Genomic DNA, 19,878 nt, shown 5'->3' with positions numbered 1-19,878 from the left:
TGAATAAATAAATGTTATAAAATATTTGTATGCATCTACTCTAATTGTATCATAAAATTTCAAGTAAAACAACACCGTTATTGAAATAATTAACGCAATATTTTATTAACGATCATTTAAAATGCTTTGTAAAAAACATGTTTTATAATATAATGTACAATTTTTTTGTGAATCTACAAAACCAGCGAGTGACAGTGAGCTCTGACCGCCTTACCCACTAGTGTATTCGTCTTTGTTTTTAAAAGAATAATATTTTTTCAAAAAAAAAAACCATACAACCACAAAACGAAGACTAACAGCGCTATTAGACTTCATTACTGTAAGACGTGATCAAGACAAGACCCGCTTTTGGTCTCAAAAAAATACTTGTGGCGTTAACCAGATTTCTGAAAATAAAAATTGTATTAAAAGACTTTTAAAATGTTATTATGAGTTAATATTGTTGGCTTACCCTGTTACAAGACCAGAGTTGAGACTGGACACTTTGACTTTTAAAATGGCCGGCAACGTAGGTCTGAACTTTAAGAGATCAACCGTTTCCGTCTCGCTGCCGAAATTGACGACAACAACGTACGTTGGGTTGTCTTTATAACTCCTGTTAAAAATATCATAACTTTAGTCTTTAAGTCAAATTTTGATTTGGACTTTTACTTACCTCGTAAAACCGAACGTCCATTTTGACAACGTGAACATATCTAAGTCTCCGTAAATCAGTGTTGGATTTTGCCTTAGCCTCGCCAACTGTTTGTAAGTTCTTAAATGGCTTTTACGTTTTGATTGTTGTTTCATGTTGTCAGCCCAAAAATTGGGATGGATAGGAAGCCATACGTTCGAGGCATCGGAAAAGCCTATTAACAATAAACTTATTACACAACTAATGCTGGCAGGTGAGATGAGGTTGATAGATTTAAGTACTTAGGATCGATGGTAAAAAAAAAAATGGTGGGTTCCAGAATGCCCATAAGATTAGGAAAACTGTAGATAGGAAAACTGACACAGAGAATGAGTGTAGAGGAGATGAGAATGTTAAGATGGATGAGTGGAGTGACTAGGGAAGATAGAATAAGAAATGAATACAAAAGGGGGAGTCTCGGAGTTGCATCAATTGTGGAGAAAATGTAAGAGAATAGGCTGAGATGATTCGGTCATGTTATGAGAAGATATGATACATTTTTTTGTTCTAATGTTGGTAAACGATAATTGGATAAAATTATTCAAAACAGCATAGATAGTCAAGTATACAATAGAATGTTGTGAGATAAAGAGATGCTATTTAGAAGGAAAGGATAAAGAACGACTGAAATAAGAATGTTAATATGATTTAGTAGAGTTACCAAGATAGCAAAAATAAGGAATGAGTACATTAGAGGGACATTATAATCTAACTCGTCCTACTACACTTTTACCATCCTACCGTCAAAATGTTTCACCCTTGACAATCCCTGAAAACAATAACAGCTGAAGTATAAATGAATTTTTCTTACGTACCAGCATTTTTCGTGTCATCCCACGGGAATGGACTCCTCTCTGGATCTCTGTTGACTAACTGAAATCGCTCAGGTCCGTAGTTCAATGCAAACGTATCGGTGACTTGATCCCACCGCACATATGAGTTTTCCATACCGAGTTCATCGCCGTAGTACGTGATTGCCGTTCCTGGCAACATCATCTGAATCATGTGTATTCCATCCAAAAGCGTACTCTCCATCCTCGAAGCTATTCTGTCACGGTCGTGGTTTGAAATCTAAAACGACATGGATACATGTAAGGGAAAAACGTCAAAGCGACCGTCAACGGAGTACTTACCACCCAATTGGCCCATGACCCTTCAGGCATATTGATCAGCCATGTGGAAATCATGGTTTTTAAATCCTGGGCGTCTGATTCGCGGTCCATGTGTTCAACCAAGTTAAAGTTAAAAGGGAATGTACTCCTACACGTGGAATCGTTACTGTAGTACGGCATAAGTTTCTTTGTTGGCGCATAACATTCTAACACAAGAATTCTGTTGAAATAATTTAGAAATATCTGTTAATCTCAAGGATTGTAAATCAAATAGTATTTATACAATATTACTTTAGTTCGTCGCTTTCTTTCTTCTTGTAACTGTAGATCAACTCATCCCATTCTTTTACCAAGCCAACGTTTTCGGGTAGTTGCATGGTGTAAGGGTGGTCCAAATAAAGATAGTCGGTAGGTAAGACGCCAGGCTTGCCAGACAGAGGTTCGTCTGCAAAGTCTTCTTTTTCGTATACGTGACAAATCGCATCAATCCTAAACCCGTCCAGGCCACGATCCAGCCAGAATCTCATAACATCCTAAATTTGAAAAAAATGAATTTCCCTGTGCCTTCGCTAATCGCCATTAATCGTATCTGTTTTTTTTTTACTTTAATCTCTTCGTGGACTTTGGGATTCCTGTAGTTCAAATCCGGTTGCTCGACCAAGAATTGATGGAAATAATACTGTTGGCGTCCCTCGCTCCATTCCCATGCGGAGCCGCTGAATACTGACAACTAAAAATCGGAATGTCAATTTTCAAAAAAATATTTTTTATCATAGGAACAGAGAAGACATTTTGCATTGTCGATTAACTGGTCAGAGATATACCAGGAGAACTGTTTCACAGTAGTCTTAAGACCTATGTAGTATGGTTCAAAATGTTAATGTTACCCAATTGTTAGGAGGCTAGTCTTAAGAACATAAGCATCGTAAGACTAATACTAAAGGTTTAAGACTACTTACTAGTTTAGTACAACATATTATATAATTACCCAATTGTTAGGAGGGCTCCTCACACCATCAACGTACTTTGCATCTTTCCAAATAAAATAGTCCGTGTATGGGTCTATTTTTTTGACCGATTTCTTAAACCAGTCGTGCATGTTACTCGTATGATTTGGCACAAAATCCAAGAGTACTTTTATTCCTGTAACCAAAAGTTGGGCGTTTATATAAGTCTAAATTATCCGGTTATGATTTTTAAAGGGCCGATCAGAAATTTTTTTTTTTTTAAATAACTTAAAAGCTAAAAATATATAGAAAAAAAAATGACCATCTCGGCCAGTACAATATTAAATCTTACCGGCTTTGTGGAACTTCTCTAACATGCGATCGAAATCATGCGTTGTCCCATATATAGGGTCGATCTCCCTAAAATTGGATATGTCATAGCCAAAGTCCAGTTGTGGTGACTTGAACACCGGAGATAGCCAAACAGCGCATACTCCTAAATTTTTTAAATAGTCTACTTTTTCGGTTATTCCTGCAAACAAAAATTATAAAAATCGAATTATTTAGTAAACCAAAAAAAAAAAACTATTTTTAATTGTTTAAACGGAAAAATTGATTTAATTTTTTGTATTTTGTTATTTAAAGTGATAAATACCATTTAAATCGCCTAAGCCATCGCCGTTGCTATCTTTGAACGACCGCACATACACCTCGTATATAATGCAGGGTTGCCACCATTGTGGAACGAATGAGCTATTAAACCCCTGATAAATGATTTCGGTATTAACAGTGTAATGGGATACAAAAAGTCCCAGACATAGAAAAACGTTTAACATCTTAACGGATTTAATAGTCTGCTGTCACTGAGCCAAATCAAGACCGTGTCATCGCGTTTTGTCGCTTATATGTCATTTTCCAATGCAATTTTTTTAATTTAATCTTTCACGCCTGTAATCGTTTGAGTAAGTTATTTGTTTTTGAGTTAAGTATACCTAATATTAAATAAATATGATTAACAGTTTAATTAAACTCCTCGAAAATGTCTTGATGCTTAACGTGGGATTAACGGGTTATTTTTTCTCGATAACACTTCAAATACAAGCAGATACAACTACAACTGAAAATCATAATAATTTACACGATATGTGTATGTAAATAATACTTACATATGATTTTAAGCTGTACAGATAATGGATTATTTATTTATTTATTTATTTATAGTAATTTACGCCATACGGCTCTTTATAAATTAGACAATAATATATATATATATATATGTAGTGATATTTAAAATACACAAATCAACCAAAAGAAAACGAAACAAAGCAAAACAAAACAACAAAAAATATACATAATAAAAAGGTAATATTGAGAGGTGTGGTGGCCTTAACACGAATAATATAAATCATAAATCGTTAAAAATTCCCATCATACGAATGAGAGGTGCATTTTTAGTGAAATTGGATCTGGTAGTAGGAAGATAAAAGAACTTTTTAAGTCTGGTGTTAGTCGGGACCCGAATACTAAGTTGTTCCAATAAGCGAGGGGCGTCAACTCGGCCGTCTAACAAACCCGAAATAAACCGAGAACAGAGGTTCTTGCGCCGCTGCTCTAGTGGTTGCAGTCCAAGAACATTATTAATGGGACTGTAATCATGAGGTGGGTGTAAGATTTTTAAGCGGTACCCAACAAAACTTAAAAACCTATTCTGTACACGGTTCATTATCTGTCTGTCACCTGCAGTATATGGCGCCCAAATGACTGCGCCGTACTCTAGGTTAGACCGAACTAGGGAGTTATATAGGGCAGACAGACATTCGGTAGAATTGAAATCAGACGAATGTCTCCTAATAAACCCAAGAGCTCGTAACGCTCTACTGATAGCGAAATCAATATGGGGCCGAAAGTCTACTTGGTAAACTCGCTCGAGAGGCATCGCATTTAGACTATAGTTAAATGTCAACATCGCACGCGTGCGATGTTGGATTAAGTAGTTTTTTCAAGGTTTTTCCAATTAATAATTATTAAAAAAAAAAAACCAAAGCAAATCCTAAATCGCATTACAAATTAAGTCCATTATAAGCAATATGCCGGAGTACTTATTTAAATCCAGTAAACTAAACCGATTTTTTAATACTTAGACGCTGAATATAAAAGTGATTATATATTTTATATGTTATAGATTTTTTTTTTGGTCTCTTTATGCTCAATATTTTATTTTATACTTTATTTCTTTATATCTAAAAACAAAGAATTGAAAATAGTCGGACCTAGATAGTCAACAAAATGTTTACAAAATTAGTCTAGTAGTTCCAAATATTTCTAGTATAATTAATGTTCCTTAAGTTAAAATTATTTAAATAATCGGTTATGGACTCAAATTGAGTTGTTTTATAATTATCAATTTAATCTATTACAGCCATAAAAACGTAGATTTAATTTATTTTTAAATTTAAAACATTTAAACAATTTTCAAAAATCAATTTTTGTCATAAATGATTTTAGCTTTAGTACTATTTTTTAACAAAAACTATTTTCTTTTTAAACCAGATGTCCTTATATAAAAAGTTTCCCGAAAGTTGTTGTCATTTGTTTATTGAAATATAGTGCTATGTCTTTTCAAGTGATAACAATATTGTTTGCAACCGATTTTTCTTTCTTGGCAAGCTCAAGAATTTTACGTTTGTCCTGCACTGAGTTACAGCACACTGAGATGTTTCTTGGTTTGTCCAAAACCTCTGAAAGCATTCGAATTTGTTTATTCTCTAATTTTAAATTCAGTAGTTGTCAAGATTGACTCTTTCAATATTGTTGACTGAACATTTTAAACTGGGCGCTCATAAAATTTGAGTTTTTTTTTCTATGGGGGTTTTTCTTAGGATGTCATCCCCGCTGGATCCACTGCTTTGCGGGCTATCGTAGGTAGCTAAGGAATTGAAACGTTTTCTATTGAATGGATAAGTAAATCTTACATCTTAAATCCCAGTCTGAGTATAGCCACTCGAGATTGTCTGGGCGTATGACATGACTATTGGCAGAGGAATAGAACGGGTAGAGGTACACTGTTGAGTTTAAATAGGCAAACGTGATTGGAATGTATTCTATTGACAATATTATGAATATGTCTATTAATAATTTGGACGTTGTGTCTCAATTGTTCTATTGGTTGGTGGACTTCAACTTGCAATTAGGTGAAATGAAATCAGTATACATTTTCATACATAGTTATTTCAATAGAAAATTATACTTTAATACAATAAGGTCTAAGAACCTAACATTGTTTTGTCGTTTGGCATTGTTATTTTTGTACTTACCTAATAATGCTAACACTATATAATACTGATGTAAGGTTCACAACACATGAATGATATAGACATGATAAATATATTGTATACTAGCTATTACATATTTCGCCCCTGTTTATTGTTAATACTACACTGTTAAATATCAAATTGGTTTTATAAAACTTGCTATGTATTAAAGTAAGTATAGTTTAATTGTATTATTTTTGGGTAATCAAATTTAATTGGAAAGTAAAAAATTAAATAGGTGGTACTTGACCTGCAGACACGTTTAGTTATGTTGTTTTCAATATTGTACATTAGAGTCTTTAACGAATTCAAAATTACTGCATAAGATAATATGTTTAAGTAACATAATTATTTGCTTAATTCATAATTAGTCTGAAAAATAATTCTATTAAATTTAGTCCGTTTAATGTAAAAACTAATAATTTAAATGCCAATATCAACTATTTATGTTATGTCAAGGCAGTTAAGATTTTATTTATGTATAAAAACAATCTTTATTTAAATTCATAAAGTAAGTAGTACCGTCTAGATAGGCATACACTATATTCACCAGCATTGGTCTTATCAGAAACTATTAATTCGTTATGGTATTTTTATTGTTTTAATGAGTTTTATAAACTCCAAAAATGGTTTTATCGTGCCTGTTATGTGGAGCTTGAATAGTCGAAGGAGACATCTTGTATAAGTATACTGTAGGTTGAGAAAATCGTAGAAAACCAGTTTGTACTTGGAGAGCAAGCGAAGCATAGAATAGAGATACTTAAGTATATAAAATCAGTTGCTTAAGATAAATTATTGTGGAAGGAGACGTGGTGAGTAGTATAATTGTGAGGTAAAAAAAATACAACAACTTTTAAGGGTTTTGTGTGAGATAAAAGTGATTTATAACTTGTTCAATTTAACCTTTTAAACATATATTCAACTTCAACCAATTGTACTATTATTGTTAAACAACAGAACTGAACACTGGCTTTCTTAGCACATTCCTATAGGTGGTTCAATATCAATTACACATATTTTAATCAAAGAATAAATGTACTATTTATTAATGTTTATTTAATATATATATATATTTTTTTTTTTTGTAAAAGACATCACCGACCGAAGACTACTTATTAGTTTTCATCATTTCTTGCCGTAGTCAAGAGAAGTGCTGCTTTTGGTCTCAACACAATACTGTTGGTTTTCACCAGATTTCTGAAAATTACAAAAAAAGAAACGCGTTTTAGAAACAAATAGTGACCATTTGAAATATATTGTGAATTCGCAATGGCTTACCCCTCGTTAATACTAGCGTTGAGGCTAGAAAGTTGGACATTTAAATTGTGTGGTAACGTAGGTCTGTCCTTTAGAAGATCAACTGTTTCCGTGTAACTATTGAAATTGATGACAACAATGTAAGTCGGGTGGTCTTTATAACTCCTATATTGAAAAAATTAAAAAAATAGTATATATCTTTGGTTTTAAATAATCATCAATTGGACTTAAGACCGCTGTTAATCAATGAATTCCTTACCTCGACAAAGCAAGCACCCATTTTGATATGACAAACACATCTGCGTCTCCGTAGATGAATGTCGCGCTCTTCCTTAAAGTCGCCAACGCTTGGTAAGTTTTCAAATGGCTTTTACGTTTCGTTTGAAGTTTCATGTTGTTCATCCAGTAATTGGGGTTGATCGGCAGCCACAAGTCCGGACCATCGGAAAAGCCTATTAAAACGTGTATTGCATAAGTAGTGTTCACCCATCTCATACATACATTTATCATAATATTGATGCTGCTGTGTGTCCCATACCAGCTAGATAGAACCTGGCGTTTATAAATAGGAGAACTCACATGGAACGTAGGAATTGTGACAGAAGATGCTTAATGCAGTATTGTCATATTTAAATGTGCTACAAAGTGTAATAGTTCCTATATAGATTATCTCAATGGCGTTAATTTATTATTATAATTGTAACTCGATTTCCTTTACAATATTGAACAGAGTTTAAAACTAATTCAAGTCTTACTACTGCTAAATTTAAATAAGCTTATGCAAATAGTCTGTGATATTTCGAGAGTCAGAGTCAGGTGTCACGCTATTCATAGAAATATGATATGTCATTAAAACATTAGTAGATGCGTTTCAGTTATTATCTAATCTACCAGTTGAAGTTCTCAAAATGCTCGGGTAATACATAGACATTTTGGAATACAGTACAAAAAGCAAATAGAAACCATAACCGAAATTTCTTTGTCTTACCAGCATTTTTCGAATCGTCCCAAGGGAACGGACTCCTCGATGGACCTCTGTCGAACAACGTAAATCGGTCGGGGCCAACGTTCAATGCAAACGTATCGGTAGCTTGATCCCACCGCACATATGTGTCTTCCATACCGAGCTCGTCTCCGTAGTACGTGATTGCTGTACCCGGCAGAACCATCTGCAGCATGTGTATTCCATCCAAAAGCATGTTGTCCATCCTCGTAGCTATTCTGACACGGTCGTGATTTGAAATCTAAAACCATATGGAGACATGGAATGTAAAGGAATGAAACGTCAAAGCGACCATCAACTGGGAGTACTTACTACCCAATTGGCCCATTTCCCTTCGGGCATATTAGCCAGCCATATGGCGATCATGTCTTTTATAGCCTGGACGTCTGATTCGCGATTCATATAGTCGAGCATGTTAAAGTTAAACGGAAACGCTGCGCCAATTCGTGTGTCATTACCGTAGAACGGCATAACTACCGAGGGTGGTCCATAACATTCCAACAGAAGGATTCTGTTTGAAAATTAATAAAATATAAATATCTCATGTCTTTGTTTGACCTGTGCAAAACTTACTTGGGCGTATCGCTTTCAGTCTTTTTATAACTGTTGACAAACTCTTCCAGTTCTTTGGCCAAGTCCACATTTTCTGGTTGATCTCTAGTGCAAACGTGCTTCCAATAACTGTAGTCGGTAGGTACGAAGCCAGCCTCGCCGGACTCAGGTTCGTCAGCAAAGTCTGCTCTTTCGTATATGAAACAAATAGCATCGATTCTGAACCCGTCCAGGCCACGTTTCAGCCAAAAGTCCATAACATCCTAAAATTAAAAAAAAAACAATATTCCAGTGCTGCTGACACCTGATCGTATCTATCTGTTTTACTTTAATCTCATCGTGCACTTTTGGATTCCTGTAATCTAAATCGGGTTGTTCGACAAGAAACTGATGTAAATAATATTGTTGCCGTTGGTCGTTCCATTCCCATGCTGGACCGGTAAATCTTGCCACCTAAAATATATATTTTTTTTTTTTTCAATAAGCTTGAACGGGCAATTTTTACAATAGAACATAAAATGTACAGCGGTTGATAGTGACAGAGTAGAAGTGTTCAGAGTATAACATGGTTAGCAAGTAATCTTAACGAGGGTGGCTAGTCTTAAGAACATAAGCATCGTAAGACTAATACTAAAGGTTTAAGACTACTTACTAGTTTAGTACAACATATTATATAATTACCCAATTGTTAGGAGGGCTCCTCACACCATCAACGTACTTTGCATCTTTCCAAATAAAATAGTCCGTGTATGGGTTTATTCTTTTGACCGATTTCTTAAGCCAATCGTGCATGTTACTTGTATGATTTGGCACAAAATTCAAGAGTACCTTTGTTCCTGAAACCCATTAATACATGAGTTTATAACGCATCAACTCAAATACAAAATCACCACCATCTCCATCTTCTTTGGCCTACCAATACTTTTAAGTTTTCGTTATACTTGGTTCTACATTATTTCAATAATCTTCCATCTCTGATATTTTAAATGAATCTTACCGGCTTTGTGGAACTTGTCGATCATGCGATCGAAATCTTGCATTGTCCCATAAATAGGGTCGATCTGCTTGAAATCAGACACGTCATAACCAAAGTCCAGTTGTGGAGACTTTAATACTGGAGATAGCCAAACAGCGCACACTCCTATGTCTTTCAAATAGTCCACTTTTTCAGTTATCACTTTTTCAGGCTCACCACCTGTCAAAGGCTAGCAAAGGGTTTCATGCCGCGTTTGCCCCTAAGTGGTGGGGACCGGTAAAATTAAGAGAAAAACTAGGCAAAGGGGTGTTTTTCACGGATCAAGTCCCTCCCCGTAAAGTCCATGTCTCAAGCCTAAAACGGATAGGTGAAGTACACCCTCAAACCCCCGACCAGTGATAGAAAATAAATGTTCACTAACACACAAACACCTGTTTCTGACGTGTTTCAGCACTGACATGGACGGGAATAAGGGAGGAAAGGGGGACTCAGGGACCCAGAAACCCGTCCCCACGCCACCAAACCCCCAGCACGCTCAACTGGCGGAACTCGGGCAACGAGTACGTCTGCTTGAGCGTCGTTTGGGAGTGCACCCGGTGGCGTTGGGGATCCTAGTTGAACCCTGGGAAGTGGACATGGCGGACTTGGACGCCCTCAGGGCGGACAACATGCTGTGGGCTGCCTACCAGCGGGGCCTCAGGGCGGGAAGACGGGAGATGGCTCCAGTCGATGACCACGCAAAACCCCCACCCCCTCGACGACAACCAACGTCGAGTAGAGCGCGTAATGAAACCGCGAGACCACATCCAAGAGCCCACCCAACTCCCCCAATCCGCAACCAGCCAACTAACGCCACCAGCACCCCGAGTCACAACAAACCAACCGCAACAGCCCCACGCCACAGCCCATCTACCAACACAACACCGGTCCGCAACACGGCGCCCACCACCACTAGACCCCGCCCGCTCATGGAGGTCTTAATACCCAGACCGGCAATACCGACCACCGGCGCGGACGGCGAAGCGGCGGGGACATCCGGACAATCGGGCGCGCTGCCAAAACGAAAACGCCCTTCGCAGCTGAGGAAGGACAGGCTAAAATGGAAGGCCTTCTCACAGAGGAAGAAGGAGTCGAAGGCAAGGAACAGCCAGCAGTGGAGGCTGGAGAAAATCGAAGAGGAGGAGTCACCGATGGATGTGGATGAGGAGGTGTTGACGAGGCCACCGACAAGCCTCCCGGAGGTGGATGATGGGATTTTCCACACGGCGCCATCCTCCCCCAACCCGATACCTCGATCGCCCGGAACCCTCGACCAACAAACCTCCGACCAACAAACCCCCGCACCAGGACCCTCAGAGAGGAACGATCCTCCGAGAACCCCGCCTCCCTTCAAGGAAGATGGGAACGAGTAGGCTTGCCTATCTCCCCATCATTCCCCAATCCGACCCACGCACCATTAGCGAACAACCCCGCAGGGACAGGTAGTCACCTGAACATCCCAGCGGGGAGAAGAGAAGACTATTAGTGAGCGGCTAGACCACGGCTTAGTCGCACAGGGTGTGTCGACGGCTTGGCGGGGGAGTATGACGCGGCCAGTAGCGAGACGCCGACCCTCCCTAGTGTCGCGTCAAAGTACCAAACACAATATGACGTTGTTCATTTTAGAAAATTTAAAAATTACTTTTCAACTCAACAACGTTGACACGCTGCTGTCGTTGAGTGTAACGAATGGTATGCTATCACGTTGCATTGCTTTTATATTTTATTTCCCGAAAGACATATTATCCACCTTTAATCGTTCGAGTAAGTTATTTGCTTTTGAATTTAATATGTTTTACATTAGTCATAAAGGTTTATAGCTCATATATAAACCACTCAAAAATGTCTGGATGGCATTGCTATTAAATACATAGTATGTAATCCCTATATATGTTTTTTTTCTTTTGATAACGAACCACTCAATATCTCATAGGGCCTAATAAAACATTTTTTTTTCATAGCTTTTTTCTTACAATGTGAACTCAATTTTTCCCAGTTTGTTTTGTTTTTATCTCACTCCCAAACTGATGATTTTTGTATAAACTTTCGAAATTGAAATGGTAACGTTTATGTTTATTCTATTTTTAAATTAAGAATATTTTACTAAACATTTCGACTGGTTCAATACCAGTTTTGAACAAGTATTTTTAAAATTATAAGAGTTTAAAGGAGAGAAGAAGTGCTAGTAGGTGAAAATAATATTGCACATTCCACCTTTCCTCCTGCCCTGCCCTAGAACTTTAAACTTCAATAACTTCAAAAACAGTTATCCGAAACCCGTTATCGACCAATGAAAATGTTCAGAAAATTATTTTTAATTTAAATAATTAATGAAATCTATGCGTTACCATTTAAGTAAAAGAATAAATAGTTTTGGGAGAGAGGGGTGGGGTAGGGAGATAAAAATGTTGTGGAAAATTAAGATCACATTATATAAAAACACTATGGAAAAAATAAATTTAAAAAAAAACATGCTTTTCTAAAAAATAGTAAAAAATAATTTTACTACAAGAACAATTTACCAATCAATTGTAGCACATATTTTTTTTTTAATTTCAATTACTTTGAAAACAACAGAAAATTAACTACAATTTTAAATAATGTTAAACATCTTTAATTTTTGACTTGAAAGTAAGGCGTGGGCCCTATTCAACAAAGTCCTTAATAAATTTATCAGATAAAATTTCAGAAAACGTTTTATATTTATTGTAAGTTGTTTGTAATTTAAATTTGGTTCAATTTTAGTCGTGACATACACATTTCATTATACTTAACCCAATGAATTTAGACTTTGTTGAATACTATCCTTTACAGTTTACTTGCCAATGTAGGTGTACATTAGGCTTAGTCGCTGTTAGTGGTAATATCAAGCTAAAATGGTTATCCTATTAACCTCATATAGTTAATAGGTAAGTCTTATACTCTATCAAGGTTACATTTGTCGTGCCTTAATAGGACGTCGCGGGTAAATTGTTACGTATACAACTCCCGAGAGATGGCGTTATTCTCCGTCTCGGCTTTTTATAGCTACTGTTCATTAACATTTATATAACAACGGACGCAGTAGAAAATACAATACCTATCATAGTTTGAATCATTCTGATAACTTATAATTTTTTTAGCGTATGAATAAACTTGGTACCTCGTATAGCGTACTTACTTATTAACATTTATATCGGAGCATACTTATTTTGCATGTCTGTTACAATAAAATACGTGTTTCCAAATTTGCTTAGACCATATTGGCCATGGTCGCATTGAATATTTTAGTTTTTTTCTTTTTTACTGTTTTTTTTTTTTTTATAGTATTATAGGTCACCAAACAAAATCAGTATTTTATGAAAAACATTTCAGCTTTCTGATAATTCATTTATAAATCCAAAATTAATAATTGAAAACATGGTTATAAAAATTCATCAATAGAATAATAATTGTATAATGGTACGAGTATGCGTTATAAACTTTAAGCGCTGGACGGGTCATATATAATATTCTATGATTTATTTCATTAGATAATAATTATACATATATCTAATACTATTTCATAAAAAAACAATGTGTACATATGTAAATTTTGTGTTATAATTTTTATCTATAAAACTAAAACACACAACACAATAGGAAAAATAAAAATGTGGCTTCTCTGTGCAACAAAAATACAGTATTTCCCAAGTAAAGTCATATTTCTACAATATTTACAAATAATATAATTAGGTAAACTTAGATTATCTGTTGTTATCCCGAAAATTGTGGTGGTCGCTGCCGCCGCAGGACCGTGGCCACGACATACCGGTTGTAGAGCATTAGAACATTTTTGCAAAATTATGCACCAATTTACGAATATATTCTGTATAAATATTATAAAAAGCCAATACAGTGGAGTCGGGACATAGTGGATACGGAGCATATTGTGCCTGTCACAGGCAGTGACGTATTTGGAGGGGGGGGGATGTTCACGGTGTCTGGACACCTCCTGACTAAAAAAAAATGTATATTTCATTTGACAAATTTGTACTAAATATACAATATATGAATACATTTTTTCTTATAATTAAACCACTTGTTTAATAAATAACAATACAAAGATAAAGGCATTCTATAGGTTTTATATAACTTTATTTTAAAACTTTGAAAAATATAATTGATTAAATTATGATTGGCCTCGGCAGTCCAATGGTCATTAGAAAAACCGTAATCGTAGAGACTGACGATGTACTGCTAGAACTAAATGAAAAAATTATTTCTTAGTTTTATAGTACAACTTAATTTAGTTTTGTTATAAAAAAAAATAGAATACGAAGAATATATCATAATTGAAATATATTGCGAGTAAAACTCTTCAATTTATAAATTGTAATTATATAGAAAAATTAGATTATAAATGAAGAGTGAATTTGTCAAACGTTCCAAGTGCTAAAGTATAAAAATTGAACTTTATATTTTGATTTGTATTTTATTCACTGGCGGAAACACTTACATATTTTTGAGTTTTAAAATTTTTATGTTGTTTAAAATACGCTACTGGTCTATATGATTTATTGCAACTAAAAATTGACTATTGATTAGTTCACACATAGCAACTTAAAAATTTCCAATTTCGGTCTGAGGAGGGGAGGGGGCCCCACACTAATTTTGGTCAGGGGTGTAAACATTGTATTACAATGTTTCGGTTTTTCGGAGAGGTATTACAATGAATGTTTTTCCGATTTTTTTTACAGTGTGCAATAACCCCCCCAGTTCCCTAAACCATTTTTTAAATCACAATTTTTACAAATTATAATTTACTACACTTGCTACCTTTTTCAAACAAGCGACTTAGCGACCGCCTTATTCGGCTAGTTCTCTATAAAATAATGAACATAAAATGGCAAATATTCAATAACAGTATCGCTGTGCAAGTAAAATATAATATTTGTTTTGTTATTGAGAATTAATTGTTAAAAATTGGGTTATCTGTTTTTACTTCGGGTAATAATATAATTGCGGTGTCACCGTCGACGTTATCGCTGTCACCGCGCTACGGCAGTCGGCCCAAAACCGGTTTTCCGAACGTATAAAAATATGTATTAAATTGGCCGCTAGGCGCGCCAGCTCTCGACGTAATAATTATTATAAAAATTCAAAAAACATCCCTCGGCACTTCAAATAGCACTCGTACGCTTTTGGCGGTAGAAAATCGTTTACAGTACCACATGAAAGATCAGAACTTTTTCTACGTGCCCGTAGAGAGTTTTTTTCGATAACTTTATTTACAATGGTTCTATGGACGTTTGAAAAAAGTAAAAAATTTTACCGAAATAACTATAAGTAAACATTTTTTTTTTTTTGGAAATATGGCTCTATACGCACATAGTAGACATTTCAGGCTTTCTTTAGGTATCCTTAGATTTATTCTACGATTAATAGTTTCTGAGTACTATTTGAAGTCCGAAGCGGTGTTTTAGTACTCGAAATATTTGACTGCGACGTCCTCGCAAGGCGGCCATTTATTCTCGGATTTGTTTCTTACATTAATAAATGATTTGGGTCTAGTTTTCCAGCTACAACACAATTTCCATTATTTGCAAATTACCTTAAATCGTTTATGAACTAGCTTAATACAAAAAAAATAGCTTTTTCAAATTTATTATAGCTTATTAACTTCACATGGCTAGTCAACTCTGTGTCTTCATGGGACATTCATCATTGGAACAACAACTAAAATGCATAATTATTTCAAACAGACTCCAAAGTGGGACACAACAAGGTAGGTATATTTTTTAACTTTTCAATTAGGTATGTACAATTTTTGATCATATTTATCAAGTAATAAAGCTGTTGTCAACATTAAAATATAGCATGCAGTCCAATCAATTGGTATCATGCATCATGCGTATGCCTATAAAAAAAATACTACACCATGTGAGTATATTATGTGTTTTTTCTAAAAAATTATAATTATAAAATCTTTAAAATAATAATTTATCTTATCATAACACGTGGTGTGGCGCCGGTAAGAGGTACTTGGTAATAAAACAAAATTTGTTTTTGTTATTAATTGCCTTTGTGAAATCTAAAAAACCAATATCATAAATCTCAATGAAGATGATAAAGCTAGTTAGGTTAAAATATATATTACTCTCATAGATACTTAGTAGGTATTACTTAAACCGTACAATATTATATATCACCTATATGCCTATCTTAAGCGATTAACGAACCTTAATATAATATACAAAAAAAAAACAATATCTCCTCAACAAAAATATATGATCATATTATGGTGTATAAATTATAAAGCTGATATAATGTAATTAATCTACATTATCTGTCAAGAGGCATGTCACATTGAAAGATAACACGCTCAGTGTAGCATGATTTAATTTTAATCAAATCGAATGATGCGTTATTTAAAGATATATCGTAATAAAATTAGCTAATCTAGAGACTGATTTAACTAATTTTAAAACTTAAATAGATTCACTTTTAGCTGATTTGTAAGTGTTGGTCGCATGTTACGCCTAAATACTTATAATTTTGCTGGACTGCACGTGATCACGAGCATGGTAAAATGGATTTATAGATAGAAATATTCGGAGATATATATGCTGCTTAAACTTACTTATAACAAAAAGGATTTTTTTGACATTTTCATGTCTTAGCTCTGGCACATAACCGAAAAAAGCGTTACCATAAAAGCGTTACCATAAAAGCGTTACCAAAAAGCGTTACCAAAAAAAGCGAAAGGGTTGGGGACGGGAGTGGAATAGGGTGTAGGAGATAAGGGTGAAACATGATTGTACATATTTTTTGAATCTCCTTGGCTTATGCTGTAACTGGAAGCTCCATGTAATATTTTTTTTTTTAATTATAATTCCACAACTAATCTATATTTATTCGGTACTTCAACGAGACATGAAAATGCTCTTTTGTGGTTGCAGACTCGGCTGAAAAACTTTTAATTATAATTTTATATATTATTGATATCTTGTACAATATATTAAATTTATATAAGAAAATATGGACTGATAAATAATTTACTAACATATTGTCCATCTAAATTGTCAAATAAAAAATAATAAATACAAAAAAAAAATAACCTTAGTCAAACAAAAATTTGGCAATGAAAAAAAAAAACAATACATGAGCATGGGAAAAAATTGAGAAGAAGTATAAAAAAAAAAATCTTAAGTATTGATTAACAATAGAATTATCAAAAAAAAGTTCATTTCTTAGGAACAACATGTTGAGTAATTGTTAAGCTTTCCTTTTTCTGGCGACCATTTCCATCGCCAAGATATGTTTTTAGAACGATTAAATGCATTACTTAATGCTGTCTTAAACTCGCTATCTTTTGGTGTATTTTTTCCTGAACTTTTAGATTCATTAATAAAAGCATCAGCTGTAACAAACGTATTATATTTTTATTTTAAACAATTTTTTTTAATTATATATATATACTATATCATATTATGACAAATTTATAGAAATATGAAATTCACATTTGATACATTTAAAATCTTCAGTTAAGACGAATTTAGCATATATTTAAATTACATTAGGTATTTAAATAAGCCACATAATAATTGTCGAGGACTCAGTTACAATAAATTAGGAAAAAATTAGAAAATTATCATTTTGTATTTACAATTAATTTGTTAAATTCCAGTTCATTTCTCAGGCATGATTCTAAGGCTAGAAACTTTTCTTGGGTATCACATAAATGATTTTCCAATAGTACATGAAATCAACTGGAGTTACATTAGTGGTATTTGTGGAAGAATTTGTCCTCATATTACTTAAAAAATCGTTTAAGTAATTGATTTTTTTCTCGAGCGGTCTAAGACACAGTAATCATTATAGACTGTATATATTATGATCTATTGATGTCTTCGGTTTCCTGTACTCGGCACTAGTTTAATATTGTCTTCTGTTGTCGACGAAGCTGATGGAAAATTCGATTTATGTCAACAGATTAAGTAAACCTTTTTAGGACATCTATAAAAAATATTAAATTAATATTATCTAGTTGGCTCACATTTTATCATAGCAAAAAAAAAAAAAGAAAAAAACATTTACATTCTAGGTAAATAAAATATACCTTATTTCTCTTTTAATGTTTTTTCATCTGAATCTCATTTAAAAGCCTTTCAACTTCGTTTTTTTTTGTTTATTATACTTGTTCACTTCTTTTATTTTAGTTTCTGGATGTAAATCATCTAAAGTCGAAAGTACATAAGGATTTTTTTTAAGTAGTTTCCTTTTAAAACTGATTTATATGAATCTACAAAAAAATAAAATCTATTATCACTACCATTCGTTGCTTTCTGAATTCTTGATTTTTGATTTTCATTCGAAAACTAAATATTTGTATTGTTTTATTTAAAAATATATACTTCCAATTTTTAAAGGCAAATTTTATTTTACTTCACCTCAAAATTACTTTTTTTTTTTTTTTTAAATATAACCTATATCCTATATACCTTTCATAATATTACCTGTTCATCCTCGAAAAGTTACTGGATACTTCTTCCAGGACTTGGTGGAGCTAAATAATCTTGTCATCTTTGTTTGATGGAAATGCACTGACTAGCTTGTTCTGATTAGTTAATTCTAACCATTCAAAAATGCCGTCTTCTTCATTTTACACAAGCACAAAGATGATATACCTACAAAATTATGTTTTTAAACTTTGACTTTATATACGAGTATTATTATTATTACATTTGTGTGTTGTATGTCTATCAAAGTACAGACAGGATGTATAGAGTAAGCTGCTTTTTTTTTGTGCCAGGAACAATAATTTAGGTAATATAACTTAATTCAATATTTTTTTCACACAAAGCAACGTAGTAAAAAATCAAAAAACAAATCAAAACTCACACGTCGGACGTGTACACTTATACTAACTGCACTAGAGGGCGACAATTAACATGTCAACACACACACACTGGCATACTATGAACCATATACCAATTGTATAGACCTATATGTTGTTCCGAAAGATTAATTATTAGTGATGGGCAAAAAAACATTTTTGAGGTATGGGAATATGACTTTAGAATGTGTGAACACTTTATCGAGTGTACAGGGAGATTCATTAAGTATCAGACACTCAGTTTTCCATTTGGAGACACTTAAGTTTATGTTAGTTTGTAAATATGAGGCTGTATTTAAATTTGTATCTTTCTGATTTCCTTTCAAAGCTCCCTTGACTTTTAAAACTCAAATGGTAACATATATATTTGAATAACTTTTAAAATTCAGGAAGTATAGTAAAGTTATGAAATATTTCACCTTTTCACCTGTCCTAAATTTTAAACTTGAACAACCTTATAATCAATTGTTCAAAGTGGATTATCGACCAGAAACATGTTTAAGCGAATTACCCTCACTTAAAAAAGTTGATAAAGTATTAACACATTGCCATCTGAGTTTCAAGAGTTGATAACGCTCAGAAAAAGTTCTAAAAATTGTAAAGGTTTGTAAATTCATACTTTCAAGTAATCTGGCTATAGTTTTTCTATTTTAATTTAACTGTTTATCTTAATTCAATTAACCGACACTCGACGTTTGTTATACATTACATTTCAAGTCAAAAATTTAATAAGTACCTGATTTATTAAAATTATTCATGCGTATCTAAGGAGCTAAATTTTAATAGATACTAGTAAACGTCACATTTGTTGTTGATATTTATCAGTACAAAAAAAATTAATCAATTTGAAATGGATTATTAAACTCTAACGTTAATAACTATTTCATTATTCTATGGATAACGAGAACGTATGCTTCAAGGGCCTCAAGCCCAGAGTTATAGCGGCAAATCAATTTCAAGAAACACATTTTGGAGAAACAAGTGCTGCAGGTGATCAGGGCATACAGTTGATCGAACGTATTGATCAGCTAACGTCGATTCTGCAAACGGCCAACCAAAAGGCTTCGCTGCTGTCGGATATTGTAAACATGAATTACATACAATCGGAGATGGTTAATCATTTTAATATCAACTCCTGGAATCATTTTCTG

The 19,878-nt window shown here is 33.9% G+C and overlaps 3 protein-coding genes and 1 long non-coding RNA gene across 5 annotated transcripts; 1 reads left to right on the top strand and 3 right to left on the bottom strand.

Moving 5' to 3' along the window:
- Positions 1-77: 77 nt before the first annotated feature.
- LOC126847418 (maltase A3-like) lies at positions 78-3,622 on the bottom strand. The gene is made up of 10 exons (XM_050587631.1): positions 3,388-3,622; positions 3,085-3,264; positions 2,774-2,928; positions 2,390-2,515; positions 2,077-2,318; positions 1,807-2,005; positions 1,489-1,744; positions 656-848; positions 452-595; positions 78-386 (listed from the first exon to the last, which is right to left on the bottom strand). Exons 1-10 carry the CDS (start codon positions 3,566-3,568, stop codon positions 305-307), a joined length of 1,758 nt encoding a protein of 585 aa, XP_050443588.1. The 5' UTR covers positions 3,569-3,622; the 3' UTR covers positions 78-304.
- Positions 3,623-7,158: 3,536 nt separating this feature from the next.
- LOC126840347 (maltase A3-like) lies at positions 7,159-10,176 on the bottom strand. Its single transcript, XM_050576018.1, has 10 exons — positions 10,149-10,176; positions 9,853-10,050; positions 9,537-9,691; positions 9,183-9,308; positions 8,877-9,118; positions 8,616-8,814; positions 8,289-8,544; positions 7,560-7,752; positions 7,322-7,465; positions 7,159-7,240 (listed from the first exon to the last, which is right to left on the bottom strand). Exons 1-10 carry the CDS (start codon positions 10,174-10,176, stop codon positions 7,159-7,161), a joined length of 1,623 nt encoding a protein of 540 aa, XP_050431975.1.
- A 290-nt stretch (positions 10,177-10,466) lies between these two features.
- Positions 10,467-11,243, top strand: LOC126840339 (uncharacterized). Its single transcript, XM_050576006.1, has one exon. The coding sequence runs from the start codon at positions 10,467-10,469 to the stop codon at positions 11,241-11,243; it is 777 nt and encodes a 258-aa protein (XP_050431963.1).
- A 5,738-nt stretch (positions 11,244-16,981) lies between these two features.
- On the bottom strand, positions 16,982-18,540 carry LOC126847101 (uncharacterized). Of its 2 annotated transcripts, none has more exons than XR_007686976.1 (4): positions 18,348-18,540; positions 17,951-18,133; positions 17,498-17,847; positions 16,982-17,251 (listed from the first exon to the last, which is right to left on the bottom strand). It is a non-coding gene; the product is annotated as an uncharacterized LOC126847101 (long non-coding RNA). The 2 variants fall into 2 exon arrangements; XR_007686977.1 differs by having other exon boundaries at positions 17,951-18,068.
- Between the last annotated feature and the right edge of the window lie 1,338 nt (positions 18,541-19,878).

This window comes from Adelges cooleyi, unplaced genomic scaffold (assembly GCF_023614345.1).
Source record: "Adelges cooleyi isolate 19-005CV unplaced genomic scaffold, UGA_ACOO_1.1 ACOO_flye_CR_arks_rails_tigmint_CR_PRNA_108, whole genome shotgun sequence".
In the NCBI taxonomy this organism is placed as follows: Eukaryota; Metazoa; Arthropoda; class Insecta; order Hemiptera; family Adelgidae; genus Adelges; species Adelges cooleyi.
This window is presented reverse-complemented; position numbering and strand designations above follow the sequence as displayed.

Excerpts from the sequence above, each read along its gene's own strand:
- LOC126847418 (XM_050587631.1), bottom strand. The coding sequence starts at position 3,568 with ATGTTAAACGTTTTTCTATGTCTGGGACTTTTTGTATCCCATTACACT. Across the intron at positions 2,929-3,084 it reads AGAGAAGTTCCACAAAGCCG|GAATAAAAGTACTCTTGGAT; the intron begins GTAAGATTTAAT and ends TTTTGGTTACAG. Across the intron at positions 849-1,488 it reads GGATGACACGAAAAATGCTG|GCTTTTCCGATGCCTCGAAC; the intron begins GTACGTAAGAAA and ends TATTGTTAATAG.
- LOC126840347 (XM_050576018.1), bottom strand. The coding sequence starts at position 10,176 with ATGGACTTTACGGGGAGGGACTTGATCC. Across the intron at positions 8,545-8,615 it reads GGAAATGGGCCAATTGGGTA|ATTTCAAATCACGACCGTGT; the intron begins GTAAGTACTCCC and ends ATATGGTTTTAG. Across the intron at positions 7,753-8,288 it reads GGACGATTCGAAAAATGCTG|GCTTTTCCGATGGTCCGGAC; the intron begins GTAAGACAAAGA and ends ACGTTTTAATAG.
- LOC126840339 (XM_050576006.1), top strand. The coding sequence starts at position 10,467 with ATGGCGGACTTGGACGCCCTCAGGGCGGACAACATGCTGTGGGCTGCC.